At 47.2% G+C, this 12610-nt stretch overlaps 1 protein-coding gene across 4 annotated transcripts in view; it reads left to right on the plus strand.

The window, feature by feature from the left end:
* The window catches only part of LOC311499742 (NACHT, LRR and PYD domains-containing protein 12-like), a 30737-nt gene that overhangs the window by 9149 nt on the left and 8978 nt on the right, over positions 1-12610 (plus strand). For all 4 annotated transcript variants that reach the window (XM_084560860.1, XM_084560863.1, XM_084560862.1 and 1 more), the window contains exon 4: positions 10684-10877. In XM_084560860.1, coding sequence (XP_084416986.1) covers positions 10684-10877 — 194 coding nt within the window. The remainder of the gene's footprint in view (positions 1-10683; positions 10878-12610) is intronic.

Below are 12610 nucleotides of genomic sequence, written 5' to 3' on the forward strand. Positions count from 1 at the left end.
ACCGCACCATCCCCGATGTTCTGGGCCAGATTTTCCTCATCCACCAGCACAAATCTCGGCTGCAAGCCATGGAGCGCCAAGATCAGGTCTCGCAGCTGCAACACAGGATCCGTGCAATGGAAGAAAACAACCAGAGTTTACGTCTGGAGCACGAGAGCATCCAAGCTGAGCGAGACCGTGCTCGGGAGGTAAGTGTTCGAACACTGGAGGCTAATCGTACCTTGGTTGAGCAGCTCCACCACGTCCGCCCGGGAACTGATGAGGATGAGGAGCGCGGAGAACAACCAGCCAGCCAGGTAAAACCAACTGGCAACACGAGTGACCAGGAGGTCCGCCGCCTGGCACCTGAACTCGAAGAGGGTCCTCCCTTAAGTGTGCCCGGAGCAGGCCTGCTCCGAGAGGCCTCAGTTGAGCAGGATGAAGCTGTGCGGCTGCAACAGGAGCTCAGAGCCACACGAGCGAGAGAAGCTGAACTGCGCCAGAAGCTCCACGCAGCCCAGCCAAACCTGCCAGCTAGCCGGAGGCCGCCTACTAGTAGTCGAGCGGCCCTTGATGTCGTCGCTGACTTAATCTGTCTGGACACCTACCAGGCAACCCCGCCACTCCGCTTCAAGGACACAAGTGCCTTGCCTTCTAGAGGTCCGCCTCACTCCAATTTTAGCCGCACGTCGGCGCACCTTGACCGTAGTACGTCCCCACGGCGAGGGGGGGACTACTCCCAAGCTCAGGGTCCGCTGCCACTCCGTAGTCTTCGGCCACACCCCAACCTGGCTCCTTCTCCAGGTCGGCCTCATCGCTACGACGACTTCAGTGACCCCGGTGTATCCGAGGAGTCAGAGGAGTGGCCCCACAGACAGACAGGTTTGCGCACACGTCACCTGGAATCTTTTGCGAAGGACATAGAGCGCTATGATCCTAGCAATAAAGAGTCCAACATCGACGATTACCTTCGGGAAATCGAGCGCTGCCTAGTCGACTTGCCCAATGCCACTCCTCGGGAAAAGCTGAAGCTCATCTGGAAGACTACAGCTAGGAGTGTCCACGCCTTCATGGAAACCCTCCCAGCTGACACTCGCGACCATTACCCCTCCCTCTGCGGAGCTTTGCGAGAGGAATACTCTCCCTACATGGACGAGACTTCGGCCACTCTCGGCGCTCTGGCAATCACGCAGAAGAAGTTTGAACCCCCACGAGAGTATTACCGCCGGCTACGAACGGCATACTTCCAAGGGCGCAATGCACCGGGTCTGGAAGAGGAACGCTCTTTCCGTTCTCTTTTCCTTCACAACCTCCACGACAGCGTGAGGTTCGACGTAACAATGTACTGTCGGTCGGGCCACCTCTCCATGCAGGAAATAAGGAGATATGCACAAATGGTGTGGGAAACGCGCATACGACCAGGCCGGAGTCGGGAAGATGACTCCAGGGTGCTCAGCATTCAGACACCAGAGCAGATTCACTTGACGCTCGAGGGCAATGAGATGCCTCGGGCCAAGGTGAACAATAGAGGCCCTCCGAAACACCGAACACCTCGTCCACCAAATAATCAACAGCACCAGGGGGGTGGGAACCAGAGAAACCATCCTCCAGATTCATTCCGGCCAAGGTGGGGAAACACTTCCCAACAAAAAGGTAAAGTATGGTTCGACACGAAGCCAAGACATGGAAACCAAAGAGGAGGAGGTAAGGATAAGTTTTTAGACTCTTCCACGGGGGAAAGCCTGAAGACGGAAATGGAAGGTTGGGTCAAGAAGTGTCTGACGGAGGCAGTAAAGGAGCTGGGAAAGTCCAACTGCTTGCCGTCACCAACCGACCCTTCAAAGGGACTGGATCCCACTCCACCATCGGCATGACTAGGCCAAGACCCTCTTCCCCCTGCAGGCAAAGTGTACTTTGTCGGGTGGGGAAGAGAGCCAAGGCAGGTCGACTCACACCTCCCAACCATTCCTCCTGACACGTCACCGCCTCCATTCTTGACTTTCTTGGGTGACCTGGTTCGCAAGGGTAATGCCCGTCGGATATATACATCGGTGGTCGTAGGGAGGTGCGTCAACTCACTTGCCCTCCTCGATTCAGGCTCAGAGATCAGCTTGATGTGTTCCGACACATTTGCAGAGGTTGCTAGAGCAATGCTCTCACTCGGCAAGCCGTTGCAAACAGAAACCTGCAATGTTAGCATCACTAGCTACACGCAGGACAGCTCCCCCATCACCAAACGCGCTTGGCTGGACATCACTTTCCAGGACATGACTTTAGTCCATCCCATCTACATCTGTGTTATCGACACAGAACCATTGCTCATTGGTCAGGATCTGCTGGACCGGCTGGCCCCACTCATTGACTGCCACCGCGGACACATATGGGCTCAGGTATCCACGCCAAGGCCCCTGAATCCAAGGGGTAACCCACCAGTCAAGGGTGGACAGGTTGCTGTCATCCAAGAGTCTAGACCCTTACCAATGCTCATGCCTTTTCCAGAGCCTAATCCCGGTTCTGATCCGTCCCTGCGGTCCACGACTCCAACACAGTCACAAACCGGGGAACAGATCCCTTTCCAGGACCACGAGTCCTTCCTGTGTTCTCTGAAGAACACAAATCCGACCTTATATACCCCCCATGTGGTTGGTGGGGTACGCGTAAATGACACCTTAATCCCAGATGCGCTCCTGGCCCTCTGGTCCGAGAAGTCCGCGATCAGCCAAGGCTTGCTCGACGAGCTGGCGCTGTACAGCACCCCAACTGGGTTCACAGAACAAAGTCATCACCTTCTTTCCGCAGAGTCGCCACAGACTCGCCTTAAGGCGATCGGGGTGTGCGTCCTCACCATTCAGATAGGAAAGAGAAAAGTGGTGCACCGAATGAGTGTGGTTCCCCAGCTCCAAATCCCAGTCCACGTGGGTGCTGACCTACTTGTTAGACTGGGAGCCCAGCTTGACACAGTCAGTCAAGTCCTGTGGTCACAAGCGGGAGCTGACAAACACTCGTTAAGCATGGAACCCCAGCACATGGTATCGGGTCAAACAATTCCCCAAGCGTGTCAGGTTGCCAGTGAAGTTGATGGGACGATTCCCGCAAGGACGACAGGTGCTCCCATCCGCCTGATGATCTTAAAGGGACAGACAATGCCCAATTCTCAAGCATTCTTCCAAGCGGGGAGGATCCGAGCCATCCAAGACATCAAACCGCCAACCAATGTGTCGGAACTCAGAAGCTTTTTGGGGGTCTGCAATTACTCCCGTCAGTTCATCGAGGATTATGCTGAGATCGCTAAACCCCTCACTGAACTTCTTCGGAAAGACCAAGTCTTCCAATGGGGGGACCCCCAAAACCGATCTTTTTGCTGGATGAAGGAGAAACTCTGCTCGGCACCTTGCCTGGCATACCCTGATAAAGATAAGGACTTTCACCTTGAAGCAAGCTTCTCCAACCAATGTCTCAGTGCAGCACTGGCTCAGATATATGACACAGACAAGCGAGTTGTCGCCTATGCGAGTCGACCTTTGAGCAGCGTAGAGATCAAATTCTCGGACTGCGAAAAGGCCCTCCTTGCCACTGTATGGTCAATTGAGCATTTCCGCAGTTACATTGGTGGACAGAAAGTTATCATTGAGACATGTCACCAACCGGTCACTTTCCTCAACAGCCAGCGGTTAAGGGATGGAAAGGTATCAAATGCCGACATACAAATGGGTCCATTCAAATCAGATCAAGCCCTTCCAACCACCTGCTCTCGCCAAAAGGGGGGATCAGCCTTCAACCCCCGAGGATGAAGCTGCTTCCACCCATGAGAAGTAAACTGTATATAGTACACCTGTAACGCTACTAACACAGTTGCATGCCTAACCCATCCACTAGCATGCCCTAATCCCATACAGCATCTAGCGTACAGTCTTGGCAGTGCAATACCACTTCATGTAAATCCTAAAATTTAGATATAGTCTTAATTTTAATTCTGCCAACCACGGAAAGGCAGATATCTATAGATTGAGGTCTGTACTAAATTTCGGTTTTGGAGAAACAGTGCACTCATACACCACCAACACCTGCAGACCATGATGTAGACCCCTCCTCTACCTCATTCACAATGTCTACATCACTGCATTGTTGCATACACTATGTACAAGTACATCCAAAAACCTACAGGCCAGACTGGATTCTCTCCTCCTCGTGCCACCACGTTTTGCACTCCAGTCTGTGTCCACTCCATTGACTAACCCCAGCCCACTGGGAGAGTAAGTCAATGACTAATCACCTTGCCTTTCCTTTTTCTTTCTTTTTCCCTTTTCTTACATTAGTATCTTAGTAATGTTGGAATATGAAGGTTAAGGCGATATACCTCATGGTATTAAAATGTGATGTTAAATTTATTATGATTAGTTAGAAATCATCTGCCCAGATGTGCCTCGTCTGCCCAGACGAACCTCTGAAACTTCGGATTGTTTAACCCTTTTCTGACACTCAGGAATATGGACTGTACCCTCATCCCTCATCGTGAAGATGGACTGCATAACCATCTGGTTATTAATAACAACAGAGACTGTTCGGCCCTGGATTTGCTCTGAACACTGTGGCCAGCACCCCACTCTTCAGACCAAAGGGGGGATTGTTGGGCCCACAAAGCCTGAGTGAGGCCTGTTGTAACTCATAAAGCCTGCCAGCACGTTTGGGAGAACAAAGGGAGTCCTAAAGGGACTCCGTTTCCCATCAGCCCTAGCGGTTTTATGACCAGGTACAATATCCAGCAGAGTCAACCCACTGACTCTGATTGGCTGAGTGCCATCAGAACTCCCGCAGAGTTCTATGACGTCAAATTGGATATAAATAACCCCGCAGACTCTGAACACATTGCTTCCCGTTGTAACTTCGTTACCTTGGAGGTACAAACGTAACGTTACGCAAAGAGACTACGCCATCTTCACCTCGCTGGACGAGACTAGATTCCTGTATTCTACCTACGCTCAACCCGAGCCACTATCCGGACTTCCCGAGAACGCCGCTGCTGCGATCCCTCGGTGCCTGCAGAAGGAAGAACCAGATTCTTCACCCAGTCGACTTCGCTGATTTCCCCCGCGCCATCGCCGAGGATCAGCCGCCGTTTGTCCGCCAGCGACGCGCACAACGGACCCGTCGTATTCGAGCCGCACGGAGCCGAATCGCAACGACGCAAGGACACACGCCATCCGCTCCCCCTTTCATCACCAAGTAAGAGGTTAACGTCTGGGCAGAGTTAGGATTTTATTTTATTTTATCTTTATTTTATTTGCATTTCGTGTGATCCTATTTTATTTGCTGTGTTTACGGACCGCGAGTCCGCCAGTGTTGTTATCGTGTAATTAGAGTGTGTGAGCCGCCGTGCTCCTTTGTTCTCGTGTGTGAAACGGGTGATTGCTTCGTATCTGTCCGTGTCTATCCATTCCGGACAGATAAAAGACAATCATCGTGATCCTCACGAGATCCGCTTGGTAAACTTTGCTTTTCTCTCCTCCCTTGGAGCTTTCCGCTAACCACGCACGCACACACCCACACACATATACATACCTATAGGCTACACGTGGACCCTCTCGGTTCTACTTAGTCAAGGAGAGCTAGATTACCCAGCGGTAAATCTCCCTCTCTCTTTTGAGTGATAACCACGTGGTTGTCGGCTGATCAGCACGCCATCAGCCACACCATTTTGAATTGTCCGCCATTTTCCGGGGCAAAGATCATTGGTGACGTAAACCCACTCGTGGGCGGAGTCAGCCATCTTGCCTCTCCCCTTTTGTCCTCCTCCTTCCTTACATCACCACGCTCCTCCCCCCTTTTCCCCGTCCTCATTTACACACACACACACACATACACACATACACACGCACACACATACCTGCATCACTGTGTTGGAATGTTATGATTACGAGTAGTTTGTAGAGTACGTTAAGTGGATTGGATATTGTTAATTGATTAACATTTATTGTAATAAACTTATTTGTACTTAAAGTAAGCTACTCCTAGTGATTATTGTGTGTTTATATTGTGTCAAGCTGGTTGAGAGAGTCTGTGCTCGGAGTTCATGACTTCAACATTTATGATTTGAGACTGTATCACATTTGGTCAAGGTTCCCTGTAAGCAGGGTGGTGCCCCGTAATATTAATCTTGATTAATAACAACTTAATTTGATTTAATAATTTATAATTATTAATAATAATTATTAATTATTTAATCTTGACCAAACTCGTATTACTAATCACAACACCAATATTGTCAGAGATCCTTGATTGCCCAATTAAGAATGGGAATTCTTCCCCTGGCACTTGAGGTCGGCAGATTTAAAAATATCCCAGAGGAACAGAGACTTTGTGAATTTTGTGATTTACGAGAAGTGGAGAATGAATCACATTTTCTTTTATATTGTCCCTTCTATGATGAACTAAGAATAACTGTTGTAAGTGAACTGTTTGCTCAAAACCCTGAAATATTCTGGAGTAATGATGATGTTAGGATGGAATGTTTGTTTACTTTTAATGTTTATAAGTTAGCCTCTTTTGTTACTAAAGCCTGGATGAAATGTCAGGATAGTTTGTATCGTTAATGTTAGTATTGTTTAGCATTTACTTTTGGTTTTTGGTCTGTCTATGTTTTATATTGGTGTCTTGTAAGCCCTTGTGGGCTTGGCATGTTAATGCATGACACAATAATAAAATCAAAATAAAAAAAAAATCAAATCAAAATCAAATCATATTGTGCAGGCCTCCCTTGTGGTGACTCATCAGAGAATGGACATTGGCCTTCTGAGGGTGTCCTGTGGTGTCTGATCAACAGAATGATGTTAGTGGGGGGCCTTTGAGGGGAGGGGCCTCTGTGGATCATCCCACAGATACTTGATTAGTTTGGGATCTAGTGAATTTGGAGGCCAGGTCGACACCTTGTGCTGTTCTTTATGTTTTTTTTAAGTTGTTCCTAAAGTGTTTTCGTGTGTGTGTCTGTGTCAGGCTGCATCCTGCTGGGGATGTCTGCTGCCATCAAGGAGTGTTGATTGTTATGGGGTGGGGGTGTCTGGTTTGGTCTAGAATAGAATAGGTCTTTATTGTCATTGTCACAAGTACAACGAAATTAAAAGTGCTCTCCTATCAGTGCATCATTAGATATAATAAAATGAATAAATAAAAACATATAACAACATTGGCAGCATAAGTAACACACAGTCATGCACACGCAGTCATTGCATAAAAACAGCATAGTGCATATTATTATTTTTTTTGCAGCATTGTGGGTTGTTATAGCTGTTGAATAAAAACTGTGTTTGAGTCTATTTGTCCTTGTGTTTATTGATCGGTACCGTTTGTCTGAAGGTAACAGTTCAAACAGAGAGTGACCAGGATGGTGGGTGTCCTTTATAATGTTCTGGGCTTTTTTGAGACAACAGGAACTGTGTAGTTCTGCCAGTGTGGGGAGAGGGTAGCCGACGATCTTTTGGGCGGTGTTGATGACCCTCTGGAGCACATTGCTCTGAGCTGCTGTGCAGCTGGTGTGCCATATGCACATGAAGTATGTCAGTATACTCTCAATGAAGGCACAATAGAAGGACGCCAGCAGTCTATGTGTGATGTTACTCCTCCTGAGTATTCTCAGGAAGTACAATCTCTGCTGAGCATTTTTCAGCAGCTCAGAGGTGTTCATGCTGCAGGATAGGCTCTCCTCTATGTGGACTCCCAGGAAGCGGAAGTCTGTCACCCTCTCCACACGGTCCCCGCTGATGATTAGTGGTGGAATCTCCGTTTCCTTTCTCCAGTACTCTATGATGAGTTCTTTGGTCTTTGAGGTGTTGAGGAGCAGATTGTCGGTCCTGCTTCATGTTGACAGCAGCTCCACTTCGTCTCTCAGCACACAGCCCTTTGGGGAGCTGGTACTGAGGCTTAGGGCCGTGGATGTGTGGTGGCCCACTCTGACCCTCTGTCTTCGATCGGAGAGGAAGCTGTTGATCCAAATGCAGGTTGTGTGTGGAAGATATTTGTGAAGATTCCAGCCAGCTGATCTGCGCAGTCCTTCAGCAGGCACCCCAGCCGCCTTTCTCGGGTTGATGGCCCACAGCATGCACCTCACCTCGTGCTCTTCAATTGGTTTGTGATGTTTAAGCTGCTGTGGGCCGTGTGGCGTAGTTGTGCTGTCTCTGGTGCTGTGCCATCAAAGCGGGCAAAGAAGATGTTCAGCTCCTCTGCCAGTACGCGGTCACCTTCAGCCACTCCGAGGTTGGTCCTGTGGTTGGTCAGATGTTGAACTCCCTGCCACACCTGCCTGCTGTTGTTACTGCCCAGGCTGTCCTCTATCCTCCTCCTGTAGTCTGCCTTGGCCTCACTGATGCCCCTCCTCAGGTTGGCTTGGGCTGTGCTGTAGAGGTCTTTGTTCCCAGACCTCCATGCTGTGTTCCTCACTTTTAGCAGCTGCTGGACCCCCCGTGTCATCCAGGGCTTCTGGTTGGGGTAGACCCGGGTGCGTTTCTCCACTGTGACAGTGTCTATGCAGTTCTTAATGTAGCACAGAACACTGTCTGTGAACAGCTCCAGGTCCTGGTGTTGAAAGACCCTCCAGTTGGTCCTTTCAAAGCGGTCCTGCAGCTGCTGGGAGGTACACTCTGGCCATGTGGTAACAGTCTTTGTGATGGCTGGAGCAGTTTATCTGAGGGGGGAATATACGGGGATTAACAGCAAGGACAAGTGGTCGGACTGACCCAGGTGTGGTAGTGGTCTGGCACTATAACCCAGTTTGATGTTAGAGTACACCTTGTCCAGGGTGTTATTTCCCCTTATAGCACACTTCACATGCTGGTGGAGTTTAGGGAGTGCTGCCTTTAAGTCTGCATGATTAAAATTATATATTCACAGCATCAGGATACATGCTCTGCTTGTTGGTAATGCTTGCTTGCAAAAGTCCGACAGCCAGGCTAGCATAAGCATCTGGTGGAATGTAAACAGCTGTAATCATGGTCACAGTGAACTCCCTTGGGAGATAAATGCATATAACAGTCAGATATTCTAAATCTGGAGAGCAGTGACTGTCTACCTTCACTGTGTTGGTACACCAGCTGTTGTTCACGTACACACAGAGTCCCCCTCCTCTGCTCTTTTCCGGAGTCCACTGTTCTGACATGGCGCTGTGTGGTGTAGCCTGCTAGCTCAATAGCAGAATCCGGTATGGAACGGTGAAGCCAGGTTTTTGTGATAAGCAGAATGCATGCATCCTTCACGTTGTTGTTTGCTCCCCAGCCTCCCCAGTAGTAGACTACTGGGTGGTTTGAGTGGCTGCCTCCATAGCCTGGCTAGCCCGCCAGCCCTGTAGCCTCGCTTTTGCCTCCTTTCTCTACGCCACCTGCGCCTCCTCCCTGCTGGGATGGCAATCCATGGGGAGCCGCTGGTCCTCGCTAACTCCACCAGAATCTTGTGTGTGCGGAGAAACTCGCTTGTTACGCACCACTCGTAACATAGTCTGATCTTAAGGAGATCATGCCGGCTATAGATGTTGTTCACCCGACAAAACATACATGAAACAAGAAACGTAACATACAAAAACAGCCACACATAGCACCGATTGGGGAAACACTGAGCAGGCTGCAACTGTGTGCGCCGCCATCTTGGATCTCACTCTCACTCCTCACCTCTCACTAGGTGGGTGCTACATGTCTAAGTAACATCCACACCAATGAATGCCAGGTCCAGAAGTTTCCCAGCAGAACACTGAACTGTCATAAGATGGTCAATGGTATTGACTTTTCCCATTCCTATCATAATGTTATGCTTGATCAAAGTTATCTGTTAGGGCACTGACAAATATGGTTATTATGGTTATTAAATATGGTTTATTAAAACCTACTTTATGAAGCTGGGTTACAGAGAAACAGGAAGGATTCTTATATCAGTAAAGTTCTATGATGATGGCGAGTCAGAACAGTTTCCTCCTTTGTACACCCAGACTACAGGTAACTGCAGTACTCTTTCTCTTTTTGGACAACATTCTCTGCAACAATAGAAAATGTTCAGTATGAATACCCTCAAAATGAAATCTTTAATCCCATATTTATCCCATAATATACTCAACTGTAACTTAAAAATAACAGAAAGTGTTTCAGTATCAAAACATATACGGACCTGAATGAGTGGAATGAACCGAAGAGCGATTGAAATCACTTTTATTTCAGAATTTGACAGTGAATGATGTGAAGTGTGTAAAGCTTTTTCAGCTGGGCTACCAGTGGATGGATTGAACTGCAGTTTCTCCTCCTCCCATAGTCAGTGTGTATCAACTAGCCAGTATAGTTAGAATGTGATCTTTATCTGATCAATACTCCCTATCAGTCCAGTTCACTATCAGTAACACTTCTTAGACTCTTCTAAGCTCAGTTCAGACTGAACTAACTCAAGATAAAACAGTGAAGGACATAATCAGCTCTCTTTGATGGAAGGCTTTTACTGTGAAGTCTCTGCAGGAAGTGTTGAGTTTGTATTAACAGCAAACAGCATGTAGATCACTCAGTGTTTAATAAGACAGCCAGATAGAAAAAGCAGTTCACTGGTGTTGATGAAAGCAGGAGAGTTGAAATCAAAGGAAGTCAATTCAAACTTTTCCTGTTCTCTGTGTCTGAGCTTCTGGACAGTGATGTCAAATGTTGACAATGTGCAAATGATTTAAGTGATGAAGAAATGTGTTGACAGAGAGAGGAAGAGGAGTCATGTTTCTGTGGAGGAGCAGCTGTCCTGCTGTGCTTTGTGTCAGGACGTCCTGAAGGATCCAGTCTCTAGCAGCTGTGGACACTGGTTCTGCAGACAGTGCATCACCTCATACTGGGACCAGTCTGCTTCATCAGGAGACTCCTCCTGTCCCCAGTGTGGACAAAGATCCAGAACAAGTAAGACTGTACATCTGTCTGCTGATGGACTCTTTTCTGGAAACCTGTTGATTTAATCCAGACACATTGTTGTATTCTACAGCATGGAGATTTAAGATCATTATAAATATCATTCTAAATGAACTCCCAGTGAAATGTGATGACACACATCTTGTCCTGAAGACCAACATGATGAACAAGAACCAAACATCCACTCAGGAAAACTGGTCTGCTAACATCACTTTGTAGGAAACAGTAGAAAGCTAAGTAGCTTAAGAATAACAGCACATTGAACAGATTCAAAACATATATCAGTATAATAATTTATCAGTTTAGATTCCTGTAGTTTCAGTTAATTTTTTGTTTGTTTTACTCTTTACTGATGACTTTACTCATAACTGAGCCAGTGTTGGTCTTGGCAGCCATTTTAGATTTAGTCATAGTCTTTTGGACGAAAATGCTTATTAGTTTTAGTCACATTTTTGTCATTTCTATATGTGATGGTTTTAGTTGACGAAAACTCAAAAAGGTTTTAGTCTAGTTTTAGTTAAAAGAAAAAAAGTATTTTCACCAATAATTACAATAATAAAGGAATGGTTTTAGACAGACAAGTTTTCCACCCAACAGCAAATACTTTCTGATCTACTATAAGGATTATGCATTACACACAGATAAAAGTTAGCGCATGGCTGTGCGTAACGGCACTGCGCTCTGACGCGGCTCTTCTCCGGGACTGGAGAAGCTGCTGCGGCTACAGGGATTTCGTGAACTGAAAGAGAAGCTCTTCATATATTGTTTAGATGCAATAAGAATCACCCACATTCATAGACGATGCAGGCTGAATATTTAGTTTAGTATTGAACGTATTTGATGATCGGCGACACATTGTCAGCTTTGGGCACGTTACTCACACAGCGGACTGCAAAAAGGAGCGAACTTCTTAGAAGAACGGGCAGGGTATTGGGCAGGGGTATCGGGAGGATTTTAGCCCGTACTCGCATTCGCCAGTGTGTTTATCATGTCCTCATTGTTTAATATTGCCGCAACGAGATTGCGAGCGGCCTGACTCATTGTCCCTCTGTCACTTTTTGCAGCAGCATCCACACGCTAAACAAGATGGCCGCAGGTTCATTCAATATATTCAAAGTTTCACTCCATATATTCAAAGGTTCATTCCATATATTCAGAGTTTCATTCAATAGATTCAAAGGTTCATTCCATGTATTCGAGTTTCATTCAATATATTCAAAGATTCATTTCCTGAACGGCATGCCATAATATATATATATACATAGTCATTAATTGTCATAGTGCTACAGTGTTTAAAGCTCTATCCATCTCTGTTTTTATTTTTATCATTCATTCATTCATTCATTCATTCATTTTCTATACCCGGTTATTCCTGTTAAGGGTCGTGGGGGTCTGCTGGAGCCTATCCCAGCTGTCATCGGGCGAGAGGCAGGGGTTTATTTTTATCAATAAAAATAAAAACAGACACTGCACCTTTACAAAAATAGCGCTGTCTCTTTAAGAAAGACGGTAGTCTTGAGTAGTTGTTGAAGTTGTGGCTGTGGATGTGTGCTGCTGAACTGAGGGCATGTTGCACATATAAAGTAAAAATCAATAAATTTGTCTTGCTGTTTGTTTTGGAGGTGAGACAGATAAATGTTTAAGACTAACATCTAAAAAAAAATTTCAGTGGCACGCGATCTACCCGCACTACCTTCGCCATCGACCGGTCGATCGCGATCGAC

The sequence above is a fragment of the Chelon labrosus genome (assembly GCF_963514085.1).
Source record: "Chelon labrosus genome assembly, chromosome: 14".
Lineage (NCBI taxonomy): Eukaryota > Metazoa > Chordata > Actinopteri > Mugiliformes > Mugilidae > Chelon > Chelon labrosus.